The following is a 23,615-nucleotide window of genomic DNA, read 5'->3' as shown; positions in this document are numbered from 1 at the left end:
GACCAAGACACACTTCCGTCTGCCCCGCCCCGCCGCGCAGACCTAGGTTTAGGGACTAGAAGGGGACGGGCGGGTCTTGTCAGCTATTCCGGGCGAACTTGCTCTGCGTCTCGACCAGAAGATTGGTGGCAGGAACGTCGTTTTGCGGTTTTCTGTTATGTGCCAAAGCCCGTGCCTCAGCCCGTGGCAGTTCACCCTCCCGGCTGCCCCTTCTTTTATGGGCCTGTCGCGAGTTCCGAGCGACCCTAACAACTCTGGGCTCTCGATACAACAGCGGCCAACGTCGCTCCCGGGCCGCTCCTCACTTCGCTCCACCCCTCGCTTCGCCCCGCTCCTATCGCGGTGAACCGAGCGGAGCCGAGTCGCCGGGCGGAGGGCAGCGGAGCGGTACTGAGTAAGTGGAGTCAAGTTCAGTCAAGCAGAACCCAGCGGGCGGAGCCGCACCGGATAACACGGAGCAGGGAGCAAGTGGCGGCCGCCACCATGAAGCGGGACCGGCTCGGCCGCTTCCTGTCGCCTGGCACGGCTCGGCAGCGCGGGAGTTCGGGCGGCAGCTGTGGAAGCGGTCGGAGTCGGGGTCGCCCTTCTCGCACCGGCGGAGCGAGCGCTGACGGGGCGGCGGCTTTGGCGGCGGCGCAGCTCAGTTGGGGCTCGACGCGCTCTTGCGGGGATACAGGCGAGGACGGTACAGACGAGGCAGGTGGGTTCCGGGCGTCCTCTGGCCGTGATGTGAGCCTAGTGATTCTGAGAACAAACCTAGTTCCGGAGGGCCCCGGACCCTCTCACTTCTACTGCAGCGACTTTTGGCCAGACAGCCGACCTTTTCCCCTGGGTCGCTGCTATTTAGCGCTTAAGATTTGAAGTTAGACCCGGTGTGAGCTTCAAGTCAGCTCTTCGTGCTGTGTACTGCTAGGGTAATTGCTTACTTCTCTGAATTCCAGTTTCTTTTTGGTTAAGACAGACCCACGCCCTGTGGTGGGAACTAAGTTAAATTAACTACTCGTTCCCTGTCTGGCCGAGTGTGTATAAGCTGCAGCTGGTTAGGGTAACAGCATCAGGTTTGCGTAGTGTTCTTCATTTGAGAATGACTTTCCTATGCATGCTGTCCTTTAATTCTCCTAAGGGCAGGCAACGAGGTGGCATGTCCACATTCTGCAGACAGGGCACCTATGGGTGGACAGTAAGTCAGCTTCTTGAGGCACAGCTGGGACACATTTTCAGGATCAGGATGTGTGAGCAAAGGTTAAGTCTTCACTGGAGGCACCTGCAGTTCTTTGAGAGGGGCTGGGCACAGTGGCATATGCCTGACATCCCAGCCCTTGGAAGGCTGAGGGAGAGGATTATGAGTTCCAGCCGGGGCTATACAGTGAGACCCCACCCCCACCTCAAAAAATACTTGAAAGATTTCTTTTATTGGGGCTGGAGAGATGGCTCAGAGGTTAAGAGCACTGACTGTTCTTCCAGAGGTCCTGAGTTCAATTCCCAGCAACCACATGGTGGCTCACAGCCATCTGTAATGAGGTCTGCTGCCCTCTTCTGGCCTGCAAGCATACATGGAAGGAATGTTGTATACATAATAAATAAATTAAAAAAATTTTTCTTTTATTTATTTATTTATTTATTTATTTATTTATTTATTTATTATGTATACAATATTCTGTCTGTGTGTATGTCTGCAGACCAGAAGAGGGCAGCAGACCTCGTTACAGATGGTTGTGAGCCACCATGTGGTTGCCGGGAATTGAACTCATGACCTTTGGAAGAGCAGGCAATGCTCATAACCACTGAGCCATCTCTCCAGCCCCCTTGAAAGATTTCTTGACAATATCCCTCCAAAAGTTGAATGTATAGTGAGGAAGGCCAGCTCCTGAGCCCGCTGTTAGTGATTAGGAAGCCCCTGGAGGGCATGTCTGTGCTCTAGGTGCCCGGGAGGCTAGTGGGAAGTGTGTCTCTCACCTTGTAAGTCCCTTCCTTACTGTCACATTTGCTTCTTTGCTCAGGAGCAGGCCGAACTCTTGCCATGGGGCACTGTCGCCTCTGCCATGGGAAGTTTTCCTCACGGAGCCTCCGCAGTATCTCTGACAGAGTGCCTGGGGAGACCTCAGAGAGACTGTCCCCAGGGGAACGTGTCTTCATTAGGGACTTCCAGCGTCTGCTGGGTGTTGCTGTGCACCAGGACCCAGCCCTGCCTCAGTTTGTCTGCAAGAACTGCTACACCCAGTTCTATCAGTGCCACAGCCTGCTCAGGTCCTTCTTACAGAGAGTCAATGTCTCCCCAGCGGGCCAGCGGAAGCCTTACACAAAGTAGGCCCTTGTTGGATTTCTTGGGACCTTCAGGGGTCGTCATCCTGCATCCTGGGTGTTGACTTGTGGGGTGGACAGAAGCCAGTGTAAGACTCTGATGGTGCCACAGTGAGGCGCTGTGGTGGCAAGGTTTGCAGAGATCTGAGGGTGACGAGCTATCAGAAGAGAGGGGACAGGGCTGCTAGTGGAGGGGTCCTGGGGAGATTGGTGACCTTGAGAGGCTCCTAAACCGTGGCCACACCGATGCTTTGCAGGTTTGGTGTTCAGCCTCCCACAGTGGCAGAGGAGGGAGCTTGCATGGGTGAGTGCTGTTGGTGCCAGGGTGGGCATTCCAGGTTGGGCCTCGTGTTGGCCACTGTGAGACTGACATCTCTGTTGATTCTCCCCAGCTGATCTGATCACCTCGAGCCCTCAGTGTCTGCACAGCTTGGTGGGCTGGGTACACGAACACGCAGCCAACTGTGTGTCGCTGCCGAGCCTCCAGAGGACGCTGTCCTCTGAGTACTGTGGCATCATCCAGGCTGTGTGGGGCTGCGACCAGGGCCATGACTTCACCATGGACACAGACTCCAGCTGCAGAGCTCTCTTTGTGGACAGTGCATTAGCAGTGAAGTGGCCTTGGGGCAAGGAGGTATCACCGCGGCTGGCTCAGAACTCAGAGATAAACCCCACTGGAGTTGCCTCTCAGCTCTGCCGGGCCAGAGAAACCCAAGTTGGATCTGAGACCAAGACACTGCCCAGTGTGGATGTGGCCCTGCTGCCCTCACATGGTGACTCTGTGGGACCTGGGATAGACTCCTATACTCAGCCAGACATGGTTCCCAGTGAGGCCCCAGGTAAGTAGCACCTGTGGCTTAAGCTAGAGCAGGATTCAGTATACTGACCAAGGTTGTCTTCAGCAGAAAGTGGATGTCTGTACTATTTGAGGGGAGGTCAGGGTATAGCAGAGGAAGCTGGTGGGAGAAGATGGGGATCCAGCCTCAGTGCTTTTCCGTAGGGACTGTGGCTATTCCAATACCTAAGAGTAGGCTGGTCTACCAGCCTGTCTTGACGTCTTATTTCTTCACAAGCAGGCGTCTGATTCAACAGTTTCTGTAATGACATGTTCCTCTGGCATCCGGTCTTTCTTTAAGCCTGTCCTTAGGCCACAGGGTACTGGTTGTTCTTGTAGGCTGAGGGGACTGAGAGAGAAGAATGGGGTTATTGTCTGCAAGACATGGAGGCAGACAATGAGGCTGCTGCTTTACCATAGTGTGGGCCAGTGTGATAACCTCTTCTACTGACTGACGCTTCTGTGGGGCTTGGACCCCACCCACCCGTGCTGTGGGTTGGGTGCAGCTGTTCCTAGGCATTGTATGTTGGGGAGAGTTGGGGCAGCTTTCTGCCTGCCTCTTGCCTTCATATGCTGGTTTTCATGGCCGCTTACGGGTGCTCAGCTGGCTCCCACCTGCAAATCCCCATTGAGCTCTTTAAGATCACAGGAGGGTTGTCAGGCATAGTGGTGCACACCCTTAATCTCAGCACTTAGGAGGCAGGGGCAGGCGGATCACTGTGAATTTGAGGCCAGCCTGGTCTACATAAAGAGTTCCAGAACAGAACCAAGGCTACATAGAGAGACCCTGTCTCCAAAAAAAAAAAAAAAAAAAATGGGGTTGAAGAAGATGGCTTAGTAGTTAACAGAAGACCTTGGTTCAGTTTCTAGAACCCACATGGTGGCTCATCACCGTCTATAACTCCAGTTCTAGGGGCTCTGAGGCCTTCTTTTGGCCTCTGCTGGTATCAGCATGTACACAGGAAAAACAGTCTTATACATTAAAAAAAGAAAAAAGAAAATTAAGAATTCATGTACCCATGTGGTTCAGCTAGAAATAAAACAGAGATGGTCTCAAGGCAAGGATCTAGGAGGCTGTCACAGATGTCCTAGAATGTGGTATCTTAGAATGAGTGGCTTTATAAAGTGTGTGTACACCTCTTTTGATAACAATAGCCGTTAAAAGGTTGTAAACTATCCAGAATGGGCTGTTCTCACCTAGAACTATGACCTGAATCTGAAAAGAGTCAGCTTGCTGATATGGTGCCTCCTGTTTCTTTGGACAGAGACTAGCATAGTGAGTTGGGGGAGGGGCAGTGAGAATGGAGGAATTGAGGCAGGGGCCATCTGACCCTAGTAAGGAAGGCTGTGTCCTTAGACGGGCATTGCCTCTTACAGGTGAGGCCCTTTCTGTGCTCAATGTTAGTAACCAGAGCCTGTTTTTTGTTTCCCAGGGCAACTGGGTGAGAAGCAGGTTCCATCTTCAACCTCGGATGATCGGGTAAAAGACGAGTTCAGTGACCTTTCTGAGGGGTGAGAGAAGAGTGGGTTTAAAAAGCCTAAAATTTCTCCTTCAAAATTTAGACTCAGCCTCCCTAGAGCTGCTACCCTTGGTTGGCATGTTTGCCTTCCCTCCTTCTCAGAGGTGGGGAGGAGAGGAGTGGCCAGGGGAGTTCTGAGGCCTCTGGCTCCTGGCTTGGCTTTCTGGTCCCAGAGGCATCCAGATGAAACATACTGCACAGGGAAACAGTTTCTATTCTAACCCAAAGCATTCTGGAATCGCCTCCTTTAAACTGCTCCAGGGTTGGTCCTTTGCTGTTATCAATCTGCTTCCTCTTTAAAGGCCTTAGTTTTGTGCCAGCTCCAGGTGTCACTAGAACAGAGGATGCTAGACTCGGGCCCTTTGGGGCAGTGATGTTGAGACTTGGAACCGAAGCTCTGTGTAGGGTGAGGAGAGGCTAGACCTCCCTTGGAAGGGGCATATCACGGTCTGTTTGCTCTGGGTTGAGAACCTCTCAGTTGGTGTTATCCCCTTCTGTTCTGCCTGGTGGCTTAGACTGGGATGTATATGCACCATCATCCAAATAGGGAGGGAAAAACTGAATTTTGCTTCAACTCCTGAGAGGACCAGGGGTATTCTTGGGCTGTTAGACTGCCTATAGCCTCAGGCCTAAACTCATCTAGATAGCTGGTAGCCGTGGGGAACACCGAGGCTTGTTAGACTGCTGTTGCTGCTCAACAGAGGCCAGCGATTCATCTTTTAGGGTGAAGGTCATAAACCATTTGTTGTTGTGAACTTTGAAATGGCTAACAGTGTTCCTGTGTTCACAGTTGATGGGCAAACAGTTACTTTCTGAATCTGCCTTTAAGCCTTCCCACTCCCCAGGCTGTAAATAAATGAGCTGTTTCAGGGTTTGGGGTCCTGGTATTTAGGAAAGAGTGGCTTCCAGGGAGGGAGGATTGCTAGCTTGTTTGGTTTCATTGACTCTGGCTTGCCCTTCCTGTTAGGACATAGATTGAGGAATTGGGTATTTTAGATTTTTTAAGACATTCAGAAGCGAAGCATGGGCTATGGGGCCTGTAGCCCCTAAAGACAGAAGATGGCATTGGGTTTGTTGTCCACCTAGGTCAGTGCTTTGCTGAAAGCTCTCTCATCTTTCCTAGAGACTTCCTGAGTGAAGATGAGAACGATAAGAAGCAAAACCCACAGTCCTCGGATGAGTCCTTTGAGCCCTACCCGGAAAAGAAGTAAGCGTAAAGCCTGTGGGAGCATACAATGTCTAGCGATGGGATGAGGTTAGCCTCGGTGCACATGGCAGTCACGAGTGCTTCAGTCAGTTCCCTCCTGTTTTTCCTTTGGCCCCATCTCCCAAGTCCAGTTAGCATGGGGGCTTCTTTTTCTCTCTTTATTACACTTATTTGTGTGTGTGTGTGCACACACACACATGCACGCGTGTGCATATGTTCCACATGGTGAGGTCAGAGGACTACTTCTACCAGTTCTAGGGTTCAAACTCAGGTTGTCAGGCTTGGTAGCAAGTGCCTTTCACCTGGGGAGGTGTCAGTGGCATCTAAATGAATCAGAGGTCTGTTTGGAAGGCCGGGTGAGCAACTGAATATGATGGGCTTCTCCTTGACCTTTGGTCACTCTTTCTGGTGGTTTGGGGACCTGGTCTAAGTGTGTATTACAAGGTGGCAGCAGCTCTGTTGATAAGACACAACCCCATTATAGGAGTACCTTAGTGGTCCTTTTCTAGTCCTGCTCCTAGTGAGTGAGTCCCTTAGCATCTTTCTGGCCCTACTCTAGCTATTCCTTTTGCTCCCTGGATCATGCCTCTTCTGAAGTCCAGGAATTCAGCCTTGTGACCATTCTCGAGTTGGCCCTTGTCTCTGATTTCTTTGGCCAGGCAGACATTATCCATTCTTTGTTAAGCCCCTTGTGTGACTTTGCTTTGCTTCCCCCTTTCTTTCTGCACACAAACATAAGATCCTAACAAGGAGAAACAGAGCTAGTTTTTACTTGGGTCTCTTTCCCCTTTTTCCTCTTAGTCCTGTGCAAGAATACCCGCATACCCCATAGCTAGATAGTGACTGCCTCATTGCCACAGTGCTCTGAGCATTTCACAGCTCAGAGTGGAAATCCAAAGAGATGCTCTGGGCACCATAGTATCAGCCAAGAAAACCCTATGAAAAGATTGAGGATTTCTTGTTTTTTTTTTTAATGTAAGTTCCAATATTCTTTTTTTTAATTGATATTTATTGAGCTCCACATTTTTTTAATTGATATTTATTGAGCTCTACATTTTTCTCTGCTCCCCTCCCTGCCTCTCCCCTTCAACCCTCCCCCAATGTCCGCATACTCCCAATTTACTCAGGAGATCCTGTCCTGGAACTAGCTCTGTAGACCAGGCTGGTCTCGAACTCACAGAGATCCGCCTGCCTCTGCCTCCCAAGTGCTGGGATTAAAGGCGTGCGCCACCACCGCCCGGCTCGAGATCTTGTTTTTTTATACTTTCTACTTCCCATGTAGATTAGATCTATGTAAGTCTCTCTTAGTGTCCGCATTATTGTCTAAGTTCTCTGGGATTGTGATTTGTAGGCTGGCTTCTTTGCTTTATGTTTAAAAACCACCTATGAGTGAGTACATGTGATAATTGTCTTTCTGTGTCTGGGTTACTTCACTCAAAAGAATGTTTTCTAGCTCCATCTATTTTCCTGCAAAATTCAATCTGTCATTATTTTTTTCTGCTGCGTAGTACTCCATTGTGTAAATGTACCACATTTTCCTTGTCCATTCTTTGGTCGAGGGGCATTTAGGTTGTTTCCAGGTTCTGGCTATGACAAACAAAGCTGCTATGAACTTAGTTGAGCACATGTCTTTGTGGCATGATTCAGCATCCTTTGGATATATACCCAAAAGTGGTATTATTGGGTCTTGAAGAAGGTTGTTTCCTAATTTTCTGAGAAATCGCCACACTGACATCCAAAGGGGCTGTACCAGCTTGCACTCCCACCAGCAATGCAGGAGTGTTCCCTTTCCCCCACAACCTCTCCAGCATAAGTTGTCATCAGTGTTTTTGATCTTGGCCATTCTTATAGGTGTTAGATGGAATCTCAGAGTTGTTTTGATTTGCATTTCTCTGATGACTAAGGATGTTGAACATTTCCTTAAGTGTCTTTCAGCCATTTTAGATTCCTCTGTTGAGAGTTCTCTGTTTAGGTCTGTACTCCATTTTTTTTATTGTATTATGTGATCGTTTGGTGTTCAATTTCTTGAGTTCTTTGTATATTTTGGAGATCAGACCTCTTTCTGATATGGAGCCAATATTTTTTTTTCTTTTAAATTATATATTTTTATTATTTTTCCATTCAAAAATTTACACTTCCTCCCCTCCCCCCACTCCCCTCCCGCTCCACTCACCTTCCTCTCTCCCCCTCCCTCCTTAAGAGAGGGCAGGGGACCCTGCCCTGTGGGAAGTCCAAGGCCCTCCCCCCTACATCCAGGCCTAGGAATCTGTGCATCCAAATTGACTAGGGTCCCAAAAAGCCAGAACATACAGTAGAAACAAGTTCCAGTGCCTTTATCAATGGCTTCTCAGTCAGCCCCCCTGTCAGCCACATTCAGAGAGTCTGGTTTGATCACATGCTCGTTCAGTCCCAGTCCAGCTGGATTTGGTGAGCTCCCATTAGAACAGGCACACTGCCTCAGTGGGTGGACCAACCCCTTGTGGTTCTGACTTCCTTGCTCGTCTTCTCCCTCCTTCTTCAACTGGACCTTGGGAGCTCAGTCCGTTGCTCTGATGAGGGTTTCTTTCTCTTTCTTCATCTGTTGCCAATATTCTTTATGGAAAGAGAAAAATTAAAGTACATCAGGAGACATGGGGAGATCAGAACCAGAAAACAATACCCAGCCACATGGCCTCAGCAGGCCTCACAAGACAGAGAGCTGTCTGGGGAACATGACCAGAGTGCAGGCTGGGCTGCCACAAGGAACCCCTGTTCCCTTTTCAGGGGTTTGAGCCACTTTTGTAGGTAGTTGGGAGGGTTGGTGAATTTCATTTTTGGAAGGTGGGGGAAATGGTGGTTGTGCTGAGCCCCTGTTGCTGAGATGTGAACAGCATGCTCCACTGTGTACTTGTCTCACTAAGACTTGAGGTGAAGGTAATCTGCTTTGGGTGGGACGCATGAGATACATTGTAAGACACCTTTAGAAAAATGAACTATTTTAGTGGGAACTGTACTTTCCCTGAATGTTTCTTTGATTTCAGACATTATAGTGTGGTTCAGTTGGGGATTTTTTTTGCCCCCGAGATAGTCCGTGTAGCTCTGACTATCCTGGAACTTGCTCTGTAGACCAGGATGACCTTAAAATCAGAGATTCACTTGCCTCTGCCTTGTGAGTACTGGGATTAAGGCATGCACTACTAATGCCTCGCTTCAGCTATGGGTTTTAAAAATAGTTTTTTATGTGTATATGTGTGTGCCTGAGTTCTTGTATGTGTACCAGTCATATGCAGGAGACCTTGGAGGTCAAAAGAGGGGCATCATATCTGGAACTGTAATTATATGGGTAGTTGTGAGCTGCTGTGTAAGTGCTGTGAACTAAACCTGGGTCCTCTGTACGAGCATCCAGTGCTCAGCAACCTCTAAGCCACCCCTCCTGCCCCACAGTGGAGGACTTTTGAGGACAGGGTGTCGAGATACCCATGGTCTGTGTGTCTACTCACACATTCGCCTCCTCAGCCCTTTCTCTTGGCCTGTAGAGCTCTGGCTGGCATAGACTGGTCAGAGCACTGTGGTTCAAAGCAGAGGACACCTGAGCTTAGCCAGGGCAGTCAGATAGGATTTGAAGTGTTTACTATGAAACATATGGCACAGACTCTAAAGTAATCTAATGTACCAGGGAGTTACTGCCAGCAAAGGCCATCCCACTCAGCCAGGAGATAGGTCAGGACATAGGTGTGAGGGGGACATTGGACAGTTATCAGACAGGAAGAGGCCGAATAGCCTGTATGTTGTAGGCTAGTGATTTTTGTTCTTTTGTGTGTGTGTGCGTTTTGTTTGAAATCCTATCTTACTATATATAGCTCTGGCTAATTCAGAATTTCCTATGTAGCCCATACCGGGCTCAGACTCACTGTGTAACTCAAGCAGGACTTGAAATTCTGATCCTTCTGTCCCAGCTTCCTGAGAGCTGTGGCGGGTGCCATCCTATGGGGTTACTTAGGGTTTTTTTTTTTTTTTTTTTTTTTGAGATAGGGTTTGATATATTCCAGTCTGGTCTTGAACTCTATGGTAGTTGATGGTGACCTTGAACTAACCATACTGACCTCCCAGGTGCTGAGATGGAATTTCAGTATGTATTCTTGGCAGATCAGGATGGCCTCAAATTCAGTGCGCCATCTGCCTGTCTTCTGAGTGTTGGGAGTAAAGTGTGTACCATTGTGCTTGGCTTTAATTCTTAAAAATCAACTGCTTAATTTTTTTGGTTTTTCAAGACAGGGTTTCTCTGTAGCTTTGGTGCCTGTCCCGGAACTAGCTCTTGTAGACCAGGCTGGCCTCGAACTTCCAGAGATCCTCTGCCTCCCAAGTGCTGGGATTAAAGGCGTGTGCCACCACCGCCGGCTCAACTGCTTAATTTTTTAAAAGATTTATTTAGTTTTATGCGTCTGGCTGTTTTGCATGCATGCATATCTTTATGCCCAGTGAACACAGTGCCTTCAGAGATTTGAAGAGGGTATTGGATCCCTGGGACCAGACTTAGATGGAGGTCAGCTGCCATGTGGGTACTGGAAATCAAACCTGGTTCCTCTGCAAGAGCAACAAGTATCTCAGGCACAGGGCCATCTCTAATACTAGGACAGCTTAGACTACATGAGATCCTACCAAAAGCACCAACAGAAACCTTGTTGGCTCTTCATTGTCTCTAAAAGTTCTATGACAAATTTCAGTTGGGTCTTTCTATTTCTGCCTTCCAGAAAAAGGTCACTTGTATTTTTATTTATTTTTTATTTATTTTTGCCATCTTGGAGATTGAGCCTAGGGCCTTGCATATTGCACATGTTCGGTAAACAATGCGCTGCACTTCTCAACCTCCTCTTCCTCCTTCTTTTTTTTTTTTTTTTTTTTTTTTTTTTTGAGCCTGTCCTGGATCTCGCTCTGTAGACTGGGTTATCCTCAAACTCAGAGTTCCTACTGTCTCTGCCTCCCTCCCAAGTTCTGGGATTAAAGGCCTGTGTTACCACCGCCTTTTTTTTTTTTTTAAGTTTTTGAGTAAGGGTCTTGCTTTTATTTGTTTGTTATTCAAGACTGGGTTTCTCTGTGTAACGTCCCAAGCTGTCCTGGAACTCACTCTGTAGATCAGCCTGGCCTCAAATTTAGAAATCCACCTGCCTTTGCTTCCTGAGTCCTGGGATGCAAGGTGTGTGCTTCTTTGCTCAGGCAAACTTTGAATCTGTAATCTTCCTGCCGTATCCTCCTGGATTGGAATTATGAATATGTGTTACTACAGCCAACTTCCATTTTGATTTTGACAGGGATTTTAGTGAATCTGTTGATTGCTTGGGTAGATTGTATTGGAAATGTATTGCCATTGTATTAGGGTTCTGTAAAGGAATAACATGATATATACTGAAAGAAGATAAATTAGATTGACTTACATGATACAGTCTGAGTCATCTAACAATGGCTGTCTTAAACTGCAGAAGCCAAGAACTGGGTAGCTGCCCAGTCCTTGAGGACAGGCGCCTCAGTAGTCCTAGCCTTATGTCAAGGCCTGGAGGATTCCTGGATAGCCACTGCTGTTCAGTTCATCTTGAAGCCCGAAGAAGCTGGGTTCTAGTATCAGTAAAGGAACACAGCAGTAGTAGTTGAATAGATTAACTTGCTACCCACGTTAGGTGGGTTTTCCCACTTCGAATAACCTCATCAGGAAAATCCCTCACAGATGTGCCCTTTTGATTCCAGATCTAAGCAAGTTGACAACCAAACTTTTTTTTTTTTTCAAGACAGGGTTTCTGTGTAGCCCTGTCTGACCTAGAACTTGCACTGTATAGACTAGGCTGGCCTCAAACTCAGATTCACCTGCCTCTGCCTCCTGAGTGCTGGGATTAAAGGTTTGTGCCACCACTGCTGGACAGTCATGGCCGTCTTTAATATTAGGTGTGTGTGTGTGTGTGTGTGTGAGTGAAAGAGAGAGAGAGAGAGAGAGAGAGAGAGAGAGAGAGAGTGAGTGTGTGTGTCTTGGTATGTCATAGGCTAGCCTTGAGGTCATGATCCTTCTGTTTCTTTTTTTTTTTTTTTTGGTTTTTCGAGACAGGGTTTCTCTGTGGTTTTGGAGCCTGTCCTGGAACTAGCTCTTGTAGACCAGGCTGGTCTTGAACTCACAGAGATCCGCCTGCCTCTGCCTCCCGAGTGCTGGGATTAAAGGCGTGCGCCACCACCGCCCGGCGATCCTTCTGTTTCTTTCTCCTGAGATGCTGTAATTATAGGTAAGCCACACCACATCCCTTACAGATATTAGTTCATAGCCCTGGTTGTCTTGGAACTTACTCTGTAGAGCAGGCTGGCCCTCAAATTAGTTCTTATCCATAAGTACAAAATAGTCTTTCCACTTATTGTCTTTAAGGGTTATACAATTTTTAGCATATAAATCTTTCACTTTCTCCAGTCAGTTTTTTTTTGTTTTGTTTTGTTTTTTCCTCTGAGACTAGGTTTCTCTGCATAGTCCTGGCTGTCCTGGAACTCACTCTTTAGACCAGGCTGTCCTGGAACTCACTCTTTAGACCAGGCTGTCCTGGAACTCACTCTTTAGACCAGGCTGTCCTGGAACTCACTCTTTAGATCAGGCTGTCCTGGAACTCACTCTTTAGATCAGGCTGTCCTGGAACTCACTCTTTAGATCAGGCTGTCCTGGAACTCACTCTTTAGATCAGGCTGTCCTGGAACTCACTCTTTAGATCAGGCTGTCCTGGAACTCACTCTTTAGACCAGGCTGGCCTCAAACTCAGAGCTCTCTCTGCCTCTGCCTCCTGAGTGCTGGGATTAAAGGTGTGCACCACTTGGCTCTCAGTTTTATTCCTAAGTCAGTTTTATTCCTAAGTATCTCATTCTTTCTAGGGGATGCAGAATCCCAGAAGGACAGGGCTAGATCTAAATCTAAAATACTGCCAATAAATGAGTAATAACTACCTGGGCTTTTCACAGAAAGTTAAGTGCACTACTGAACTGTTTCACCACAGTTTTTTTTTTAAACCTTTGTATTTATTCATATATGTATTTTATTTCGGTTTTTCAAGATTTCTAGGTAGCCCTGGCTGTCCTGGAACTCACTTTGTAGACCAGGCTAGCCTCAAATTCAGAGATCCACCTGCCTCTGCTCCTGAGTGCTGGAATAAGGGTTTGAGCCACCATACCTGGGCCACCTTCGTAGTTTTAAATAGGGTCTCGTTAAGTTGCAGGTTAGCCTTTACTTTGTGATTCTCTTGCCTCAGCCTCTTGAATGGGTAAGATTTCAGGCCTGTAAAAATATATATTTTGGGTCTGGAGAGATGGCTTAGCAGTCAAGTGTACTTGTTGCTTTTGTAGAGGACCTAGTTTTGGTTACTTGCACCCATGTGGCAGCCAAGTCTATAATTCTAGTTCCAGAGGATCTGACGCCCTCTTCTGGCCTTCACAGGCAATGAGGAGCATAGACACACATGCAGCCAAAATACCCATACACATAAAATAAAATTAAAAAAATACATTTGATGATGGGTCAAATTTAGGACCTTGTGCATATTGGACAGCTGTTTTACAATTGAGCTACACGTCCCACACAGAAAATTGGTAAGTTTTTTTAATGTTTGCTTGTTTAGAGATGAGGTTTTCAGGTCTTTTCTGGGCTATACTCAAATTTTCAGGCTCAAGCAGTACCTGAGCAGCTGAGTTGTCAGGAGGTATGCACCACCATATGCTGGACTTTTATCTTGTTTTTTTGAGACAGAGTTTCTCTGTGTAGCCCTAGTGTCCTGGAACTCACTCTGTAGACCAGGCTGGCCAGAGATCTGCCTCTGCCTAGTGAGTGCTGGGATTAAAGGTGTGTGTCACCACTGCCTGGTCTATCGGTTTTGAGGCTTTTGAACAGGAGTTGTCTTCTTAGTTTCCTTTCTGAACTATTTGTTGTGAGTGTAGGAAATACAGTTTGGGACTGGAGATATACCCTAGGTGCTGAGTGCCTAACAAAATCTAAAGTCCAGTGGGAATGCTGACCCCCTTTCTAGCATGAGGTCATCTAGTGAAATGACTGACATTTAGAATTCTCTACCATTCCGCACATCTCCATCTCTTTTTTTTTTTTTTAAATTTTTTTTATGATTTATTTATCTTTATTTTATGTGCAGTGGTGTGAAGGTGTCAGATCCCCTGGAACTGGATTTTCAGACAGTTGTGAACTGCCATGTGGGTGCTGGGAATTGAACCCAGGTCTTCTGGAAGAGCAATCGGTGCTCTTAACCACTGAGCCATTTCTCCAGCCCCACATCTCCATCTCTTGAGTATTTGGCACATAGGACTTGAATTCTGAAATTACATTATGAAATAGTATGTATGCTCCAATGCTACTCTTTCTGCATACCATCGCAAGGTAACTGCCTCGCCCCAGACTTGTAACCCTCCCAGAGTTGTGCCGACTGCAGTGCTAATGATAGACGAGGCCCTGGTTTGCACAGAGGCAGCTAAGGCAGGAAAGCGTGAAGACGGGACGACGGAAAGAGATAAGAATCCTCTGCAGATAGAGATAAACTAGACTGTCTTCTTTGCCCCTTTTAGGGTCTCTGGTAAGAAGACTGGACGTGCGGGAAGAGATAAGAATCCTCTGACTGTTTCCTTTACCCCTCTAGGGTCTCTGGTAAGAAGAGTGAAAGCAAAGAAGCCAAGAAACCCGAAGAGCCCAAAATCAGAAAGAAGCCTGGGCCCAAGCCTGGGTGGAAGAAAAAGCTCCGATGCGAGAGGTAAGCAGGCTGCAGTGTGGGGCATTTGCATATTAGGTCAGCACCTCCACATGTGCTTTGCCTTGCAGGGAGGAGCTGCCCACCATCTATAAGTGTCCTTACCAGGGCTGCACAGCTGTGTACCGTGGGGCTGATGGCATGAAGGTAAGGAATGGGCATCACCTTCAGTAAGGGCTGCTTTCAGGTCTGGGTGTGCTTGACCGAGTTGTCCTGTGTGTTAACATGAACCTGCTGGAGGCACCAGGTATTTGTGCAAACTTCTCACACAATTCTCTATTGTGGAATCAGCCCCTTGCTCTAAGACACTGGCTTAAAGGAGCCAGTGCTATAGGGTAGGAAGTAATTGGCTCCTTCCAGTAGTCTGTTAACTGCTGAGACCTTGACACAGGCTCTCCTGGGAGGCAGGACGTGCCCAGGTTAAACAGCAGGGTCTCTCGTCCCTTCTTCCTCTAGAAGCACATTAAGGAGCACCATGAGGAGGTCCGGGAAAGGCCCTGCCCACATCCTGGCTGCAACAAGGTCTTCATGATCGACCGATACCTGCAGCGACATGTGAAGCTCATCCACACAGGTACCTGCCTCAGGCTGTGCCTTGTGAACTCGGGTTTGGTGTCAGTGGATATCTACTAAAAGCAGGTAGTGACTGAGTGGGTCACAGAGCTTGCTATCAGGTGTTTCTATATCACATGGATATTCAGAATCAATGTACAAGTTGGAGTCCTGTCTGTTGAATTCCTGATGTAGGCAGGTTTTTTTGTTTATTTGGTTTTTTTCCTCCAACAAGGTCTGAGCAACTTTTCAGGATTGATAACACAGAAACCCTGGTACTCTTCTGTGAATTCACCACCTTTAAAAATTAACACTAGAGTACCAGGTGGTGGTGGTGCGCACCTTTGGGATACCAGCACTTGGGAGGCAGAGGCAGGTGTATCTCCAGGTTCGAGGGCAGCCTATTCTACATAGTGGGTTTCAAGATAGTCAGGGCTATATACAAAAACCCTGTCTCAAAAAAGAAAAATCAAACCAAACCAACAAACAAACTAGAGCTGACTGGAGTTTATCTCTGTCGGACCCATATGGTGGAAGAACTGACTCTTACAAACTGCCCTCTGACCTCCACACACTTGCCACACCACTCTCAAATTTAAAAAAAACTCTCTTGCATTCATTTAAGTAGATTTGTTACATTTCTGAGGTTTACAAATGACAAAAATCTTTTTATATCAGCATTTATGCATTTTATTGTTGGATTATATGCTTGGTTTTATGATGAAATCCAGCTGTATTTCAGTTTTCTAATCTCTACTTCTTGGTAAGCATTTGGGCACATGTCTCCTTCTAGAATAACTTCCTTTGGTCTAGATCTTCAAGCCGTCTAGCCAGTCAGCAGCGGACTAAGAGGTAAACCTAGACTAGTTCAGCTCGGAAGTCATGGGTGTTTTATAGCTGTGCAGGCAGCATGGGTTGGAACAAGTAGAATTAGAATTAGTGCACAGTACTGGTATGGCCATAGTTGGAAAAGGAAAAAGTACTTCTGCACATGACCTGCATGTAGAGGTCGGAAGACACTTTGTAGAAACCAGTTCTCTCCTTCCATGTGGGATCTGGGATTGAATTCAGGTCATCAGTTTTTGCTTTTTTTTTTTTTTTTTTGAGACAGTTTGATGTAGTTCAGGCTGGCCTCAAATTTGATATGCAGCAGAGAATGACTTTGTTGAGCACTGAGATTACAGGTGTGTGCCACCATGCGTGTGATATGGCTAAGTTTTTGTTCAAGAGCTTAAGAAGCTGATTTTCAGAGTGTATTGAACCATTTTACTTCCACCAGGGATCTGATGTCCACTGTTTGTCTTTCCTTTGGCATGACTTCTTGACAGCACCTTCTCTGGAAAAGGAGCTTCAGGCTGGATATGATGGTGCACATATTTCTTTATGCATTCTCTATGGAGGCTACCAGGGCTATATAGTGAGATCTTGTCTCAAAAACAAGATTTTAAATCCCAGCTCTTGGAAGGTGCAGGCGAATCTCTGTGAATTTAAGGTCAACCTGGTCTACAGAGCAAGCTCCAGGATAGCCAAGGCTACACAGAGAAACCCTCTCTCAAAAGACAAAGAAAAAACAAACAAGCTTCAAATCCACACAGTTTGTGTGGGGGAAAATTTAGCCATGTAACAGTGTTTTAAGAAATTTATCTTTATTAATGAATTGCCTTCTATTAGAAACACTTACTAGTCTTTCATTTTAAATACTGTTGGGTTCTCAAAGGTCCTTACTTAGGCACACCTTTGTGTTTTACACAAAGCAATAATAACTGTCACTCATCTTGGAGAAGATTTGGATATTTGAGACAAGTGCTCACCACCCCTCTGGTCTTGCAGAAGTACGCAATTACATCTGTGACGAATGTGGGCAGACCTTCAAGCAGCGGAAACACCTTCTTGTCCACCAGATGCGTCACTCAGGAGCCAAGCCACTGCAGTAAGTGTGGGCTGGGCACTTCCTATGACTGGGACAAGGCACAGCTTACCTCACCTGCCTCTGCCCCCCAGGTGTGAGGTCTGTGGGTTCCAGTGCAGGCAGCGAGCGTCCCTCAAGTACCACATGACCAAACATAAAGCAGAGACTGAGCTGGACTTCGCCTGTGACCAGTGCGGCCGGAGGTTTGAAAAGGCCCACAACCTCAACGTGCATATGTCCATGGTACATCCTCTGACCCAGACCCAGGACAAAGCCCTGACTTTGGAAGCAGAGCCCCCACCTGGGCCCCTGAGCCTCTCTGGAACCATGGAGGGTCAAGCTGTGAAGCCTGAGCCTACCTGAGAGCTGCAGGTGGAATACTGGACATGCTGAGCTGCTTGAACTCAGCAGGTGTGATGTGAGGTTTAAAGACATTAATGTCCCTCATTTCCCTGCTGGCATAGTTCTGCTTGCTCTTTGGACCCCACGCTGCACTCCACCTCACATATCCAGCAGCTGTGTGTTGGAGGGCACCTCACTCAGGATGAGGGAGGTGGGCTTGGTGTGTACTTCAGTCTGCTATGGTACCAGCAGTTTATTTTCCTATGGACACTGGGCAAAATTTAAGGCCAGACACAAATTATGAATAATTAATTTTTTTCCTAACTAGAGCAATCAAGGAGATTTGTAATCTACTTTCTAATGTAACAAGAGCTCCATGTTATGCTTGCAATAAATTATTCACAAAGGTGCTGGTTGATGCACTGAGACAGGCAGTCAGAACAGATGAGGCTCCTGGTAGAGATCAAAGCTCGGGCCAGCCTGCCACCTTTGCAGGAGGATGTTGCTCATCTCAGGGTCACAGTCTTCTCGGCCAGCCAGCAGCTATGAAAAAATACACTGCTTAGTGCCCACAGCCTCTTGGGATAGCCTGAGTAAGGTGTTTGCAGATGAAGAGCTAGGAGCCACTTGAGATAGTAGTTCCACAGCACAGACCCATCAGGCTGGCAGCACAGCTCAAGTGCCACATGCCTGTGACTTCTCGTTTTACTTAAATTGTGAAATCAGCTCGAGAATATCTCTGCGATTTTTACCTCTCTCATATTGGAGAAGTGCTGTTTTGGGCACTGAGGTATTAGCTGCAGCAGAAAAGTACGTGCTTCCGTTATCAGTTGTACAGGGCTACCCTAGAACAGAGAGGCAGTTGTGGGTCAGGCACACTGAATTGGTACCAGCGCAGCTCACCTGCTGTTCCTCAGGACTAAATAGCTGCCTCACAGGCTGGGGGGCCTTACTTGGAGCTTTAAGCGTTTGCTGGCCTGAGGTAACACAGTCCTGGTTTCCCCATCCACAAAGAGCTGCATCAGCTTCAGGTACATGTCAACAGCGACATGCAGGAAAGCCTCTTCCTTGATGATGGCGTCTTCACTGAAGTAGGAGAGAAGACTGCAGGTAAAGGCAAAATGAGAAAGGACTTGAAGCTACGAGAGGTAAGTAGCAGTTAGCACAGACTATAGACTTATTTGTTGATCAGAGTGACAAGCGACTTTTGCTTTTTCTTTGACACCCAGGCTGGGCTTACTCGCCAACCAGCAGGTAGTTACCTGTAGAAGGCAAATGGTAGCAGCCTGGTGTGCTGATCTGGGGCCAAGTGGAGGAGGTGCCCCAGCTCGGCATCTGCAAAATAGAGGCGTTCAGTCAGTTCTCTGGTGCTGTGGGATGACTCCACGAGGCCATATGCTCTGAGTCGTTTCTGTCTAGCTGTGGTGACATCCAGGGGCTTATGACCTATGCTGAGGACACCTGTTAGAACTCCTGGGAAAGAGGGTTTTTCCCCTGGTCTGGGAAAATAGAGGTGATATGCTCATACAGGAGAACAGAGACAGGGTTGAACAAGTACCCTCCAACTGCTCCCCCTACAGTGTGCCTATGGGTAGACCATTCCAAACCAGCAACATTGTGGACCTTTTAGTGTCCCAATTGACTCTTCTGTTGCTTTAAATAAGTGTGTCCTGAATTAATACCCCAAATGAGGTAAGGTTTATAAACTCAGTAAAGTTAAGCCCATGAAAGTTGACCCCAAGTCTGAAAGCTGCTTCTGAAGGGTGACACAACTGTCACGGCAGCTCATCAATTCATGTCTGTCTCATCTTGGGTAGAGCCAGCTCTCCCATGCTGTTCAAGGGACACATGGCTTCTCACCTGTCTCTGTCAACTGGAAGAGCACCAGCCAGGAAACCTTCCTTCTTCCCAAGTACATGAGGACCTCGGCACAGATGTCCATGGCTTTCAGATACTCAGCAGTGTCCTGTGAGCCACAGAAGAAGCCTCAGAAGAGCTGAGCAGATGGAGATATCTAACTTTAGTGCAGGGTGGGCAAAGCTGGCTCCCAAGAGCTGCCATGTTCATGTGAATTCGGGGTTCAGACCTCACCATTTTACCCTCCAAAGTCTAAACCTGGTGACACAACCTAAGCAGAGGCATGCCCTGGGCTTTCTAGATGGAAATGTCATTGGAGCAAGACATCAAAAGACCAAACAAGAAACAGCCTGAAAAGCCCAGAGATAGGAACTGAAGTCTGAGTGGGCCTGGAACTTGTTACCTTGTGCTCCTGCCTAGCCCAGGGTTGAGGGGAAAATGCATCTTCAACTAAAAGGTGTGACTTACCTGTTGGGTCAGGTAGGACGAGAGTAGGCTCATCAAGGAAAAGAAGAGGAGGAAGATGAGCAGCTAGGAGGGAAAGAGGCAGCACATGAAAGTCACACCCTGCCACTAGGCTCAGTGAGACCCTGGCTACAGCTTAATGCCTGGAAGTGGCTCTCAGGAAGGGGAAAATTCTAATTCACCGTTTTCACTATTTTTGGAGACAGGGTCTTACTGTGAAGTCTAGACTAGCCTCAAATTCATTCCGACAGTCTTCCTGTCTCAGCCTTCCAAGTGCTGTGATTGCTAGTAGGAACCTCCATTCCAGGCTTTCTATTGTTCAGAAGCTTACATCAGAATAAATTATGGCTTATATGGTCACTTAAAACAATTTTTACCACATTTATTTTATGTGTGTATGCATGCAGAAGTCAATTCTTCCTACCATAGGGCTCTGAAGCCATTAATATTACCTCTGTCTGTCTGTCTGTCTGTCTCTCTCTTGGCAGGGTTTCTCTGTAGTTTTGGAGCCTGTCCTGGAACTAGCTCTTGTAGACTAGGCTGGCCTCAAACTCACAGAGATCCGCCTGCCTCTGCCTCCCGAGTGCTGGGGTTAAAGGTGTGCGCCACCACTGCTCAGCAACATTACTTCTAATAATTAAAAAACAATAGAAAAATGGGCTTGGGAGAATCCTTCTAGGGTTTCTATATTATAGTGAAACATTCGGCTCTACCACTGATTTAGTTCAGTGAGGTTGGCATATAAATCATGAGTCAGCAGAGGTCCTGCATTTAGGAGTGAAGGGGTGTACAATATGGCTTACTTCGCAGCTTCCTCCTTAGATGCTGGTTCCTGTTTTCTTGTCCTACACATGCCTGAGTTTCCTTAGAGGACACTAAGTAGTTAGGGCTCACTCTCGAGGGCTCAGTGCCCAAGTCCTGCCTGTCCCTTCACTTAGAAGTTGGAGCAATTCCTCCTTGTACTTGTGCAGAGCATAGCTCCAGCCAGTCATCACCGGGTGCCTCTGAGTTGCACTCTTGTAAATGCCCTGCAGTACAAGCCACCGTTGTGGCAATGGGTATCTGGGAGGTGCAGACGCTGGCTGGTGGCTTTTTATATTAGGTTGAAGTGCAGGCAAAAACAAGCTTGACATAAACACTTCCAAAAAGAAATGTACAGCACTTTACCAATGAACTTGACACACTTATTAAAAACAAACTCAGCTAACAGTTTGACTCTGAAATAGTGACAACTCCAAACGTCCTATTTTTCTTGGAAAAGGAAAGCCAATGGGCATACCTCGCTTAGAGAAGTGATGAAAAGAAAGCTCAGTAGAAGAAAGGTATCGAATTCTGTGGCTCACCTCCTTTCTCTCGCAGTCTAGCCTTTTCAGATGCGCCCTGACATTTTCTGTCCTAACTTCTCTAGTTGCAAAGTGCAGGGCAGCAGCTGAGATCCAGGCCGGGCTGGGTGCTGGGGAAGCTGAACCAGAGAGGAGACTGACACATACAAAGAAACATCATTGCAGAGGTTGGAATCATATTCACCTAATTGTCACGCCGCTGGCCACAAAATAGCTTTGTGTTTAACAAAAGGGGCTTTCCTTTCAAACATGATGCAGGGGGCCCCAGAGTCACCACAAATACAGCCTTGTTCATAAGGCAGGTGATATACAGCATTCTGAGGGGAAACCGGCTTAGTCCTGTCCACCTCATAATGAGGTGCAGGGTCTAAGAGCTTTGAAGGAAGAGGCATAGTACTACCGGTCTCTCAGTATTGCTTGTCCATGTAGGCCTCTGACTGGGCTAGCCCATCGGAGTCTACTTTATGATTAGTATGATACCTTACTTTCCATCAGGGTGAGTTTGGCAGATGCACTCATGCCGTACAGTGAAGGAATTAAAGGGATAATTTGATCTCTGTAGAGTCAGAGTTGGTAGCAAGGCCTGTGTTAACTTGTTTGCTGAACAAGTTGTTGGAGTACTCCCAACAGAGGCAGCATGGATTCAAAATCAGCTACCAGGAGGAAGTTCTTGATAAAGATTAATGTCTTGCTGCAGCCCTCTAAGAACTCCCGAGATGCCGCAGGGAGCTTGATGGTCTTCATGAGGACAGGCCAGCCAGGGCTGCCAGAAATCTGACTCTCAGGTGATCTGCTTCTACCCTATCCTGTTCCCCCAATGCTGCCTGCCTTGACCCTCTGGGGCACTCTGTGCTAAATAAACAGAACAGGATCCAGGCCCAGGATGTAGAAAGCTGAGCTAGGAGACCGGATAAAAGCAGCTTTCTCAGGCAGGCCAGTCAGCTCAGCCTGCTGCTCCCCTTCATCCGGGCAGGACCCCAGCACTCGGGATCGATGACATAGCCTGGTCCAAGGAGCGGCTGGGCTCCCCTTGACACTGCCTCTGCTTACCTGCTAGCAAACTCCCGGGCCTCCTGTAGTCTCTGCAGCTCCCGCGGCAGTATGCCCTGATAACATTTCTTCCACCGACTACACAGCACTGGCTCCAGGCTTGACCACCACAGCTGTGGCAAGTGAAGGGTCACCAAGAAACAGAAGTTGTCATAAGAGAGATATGCTGCCAACACCCAGACATCTAATTGCTAGTCAGCTAGGAGCTCCGAAGGGCTCCACACAGCTCGTGCTGTCCGGCTGTATAACTTCTTTGTGTGTGTGTGTGGGGGGGGGGGGGTGTTTGGTTTTTATAGACAGGGTTTCCCTATATAGCCCTGGCTGTCCTGGAACTCATACTATGTAGACCAGGCTGAATTAGAACTCAAGAGATCTACCTGTCTCTGTCTTCCGAATGCTGGGATTAAAGGCATGAGCCACCACTGCCCGGCCTAAATTTTAATATGTATGAACGTTTTCTCTGCATGTATGTCTATGTATCCCATATTGACACAAGCTTTGTGCCTGCAGAGGTCAGAGCTGTTAGACTCCCTGGTATATGAATGTAGGTGCTGGAATCGAGCCTGGATCCTCTGGAAGGGCAGACGGTACCCGTTGCTCCAGCCCTTCTAGGCACTTCACTTCTCAAACATCTTGTGAGTCCTAACAACCAGGGAGGGATACTGAACCCTGGAGATCCCGACTCTTGGAAATCTAACAAGACAAGGGAGTGTGCGGAGTCTCAACAGGAAAGGTGCTTTTACAAATCTGATGACCTGAGTTTAGTCCTAGGCTGCTGTACAGTGGGAAGGAAGGACTGACCCCACAGTTGCTCTCTGACCACTGAGCATGCCTACATACAGAGATTGGTGTGGGGGAAGGAGATAAAGAAATGCAATTTTAAAAATCCAACACACCAGACCTACCAGGGCTGAGGTCAGAATAATGGGACATTTGCTCTGGCACTCTGTCAAGGTCAAGTTGGCCACCAATGCTGGGTCTTCACTTCGAAAACACACATTAAGGAGCCCCTGTAGCGAGAACACAAGGAAACTCAGCAGTTTGCTAACCCAGGTGCCCATGGGAACACTAGCCCCGAAGGAACCATCTAGGCAACCAGAGGGTTCCGTCGCATAACAGGATTACCCTGAAGAAGTGCATGGTAATATCATGGGTCAGGACACTGCCGTGGCAACAGGAGTTTCTCTGTAAAACAATTCAAAGTCAGCATAAAACCAAGACCGAGGTAGAAAGGCCAGCCCAGAGCGTTTCCACATACCAACTCAGAGTTGACCAGGTTAAAGAACTCCTCACAGTTGGGGGACACAGGTTGTCTGGCCTGGGGGCTGCCCATAAGAACTGATGGAGGCAGGCGGAGGAGAAGCCTTGGGAAGAAGGGAACATCACGGTGAAGACAGACAACAAAGAAACATCATCCTTTCCCTGGCTCAAACTCTATTGCACAGTACTCTCCAGATGGAGTGATGCTATCCGCACCATAGCCCTGGTCTCCA

At 47.6% G+C, this 23,615-nt stretch overlaps 2 protein-coding genes across 2 annotated transcripts in view; one reads left to right on the top strand and one right to left on the bottom strand.

Annotated features, from left to right (window-relative positions):
- The first annotated feature begins 31 nt into the window (after positions 1-31).
- On the top strand, positions 32-17,817 carry Znf276 (zinc finger protein 276). Its single transcript, XM_057753629.1, has 11 exons — positions 32-700; positions 2,001-2,304; positions 2,559-2,605; positions 2,694-3,140; positions 4,570-4,648; positions 5,780-5,863; positions 14,497-14,607; positions 14,676-14,751; positions 15,061-15,178; positions 16,987-17,086; positions 17,158-17,817. Exons 1-11 carry the CDS (start codon positions 484-486, stop codon positions 17,426-17,428), a joined length of 1,854 nt encoding a protein of 617 aa, XP_057609612.1. The 5' UTR covers positions 32-483; the 3' UTR covers positions 17,429-17,817.
- Positions 17,818-17,833: 16 nt separating this feature from the next.
- Fanca (FA complementation group A) overlaps positions 17,834-23,615 on the bottom strand; it is a 56,123-nt gene continuing 50,341 nt past the window's right edge. The window contains exons 33-43 of the mRNA XM_057753630.1: positions 23,381-23,486; positions 23,248-23,307; positions 23,028-23,132; positions 22,123-22,235; positions 21,073-21,208; positions 19,733-19,795; positions 19,268-19,373; positions 18,670-18,742; positions 18,361-18,511; positions 18,160-18,252; positions 17,834-17,950 (exon numbers count right to left, since the gene is read on the bottom strand). Coding sequence (XP_057609613.1) covers positions 17,843-17,950; positions 18,160-18,252; positions 18,361-18,511; positions 18,670-18,742; positions 19,268-19,373; positions 19,733-19,795; positions 21,073-21,208; positions 22,123-22,235; positions 23,028-23,132; positions 23,248-23,307; positions 23,381-23,486 — 1,114 coding nt within the window. The 3' untranslated portion in view covers positions 17,834-17,842. The remainder of the gene's footprint in view (positions 17,951-18,159; positions 18,253-18,360; positions 18,512-18,669; positions 18,743-19,267; positions 19,374-19,732; positions 19,796-21,072; positions 21,209-22,122; positions 22,236-23,027; positions 23,133-23,247; positions 23,308-23,380; positions 23,487-23,615) is intronic.

This window comes from Chionomys nivalis, chromosome 21 (genome assembly GCF_950005125.1).
Source record: "Chionomys nivalis chromosome 21, mChiNiv1.1, whole genome shotgun sequence".
Lineage (NCBI taxonomy): Eukaryota > Metazoa > Chordata > Mammalia > Rodentia > Cricetidae > Chionomys > Chionomys nivalis.
This window is presented reverse-complemented; position numbering and strand designations above follow the sequence as displayed.

Coding starts and splice junctions, on each gene's coding strand:
- Znf276 (XM_057753629.1), top strand. CDS start 484: ATGAAGCGGGACCGGCTCGGCCGCTTCCTGTCGCCTGGCACGGCTCGG. Junction 2,305..2,558: donor CAGCGGAAGCCTTACACAAA/GTAGGCCCTTGT, acceptor GATGCTTTGCAG/GTTTGGTGTTCAGCCTCCCA. Junction 14,608..14,675: donor AAAAAGCTCCGATGCGAGAG/GTAAGCAGGCTG, acceptor TTTGCCTTGCAG/GGAGGAGCTGCCCACCATCT.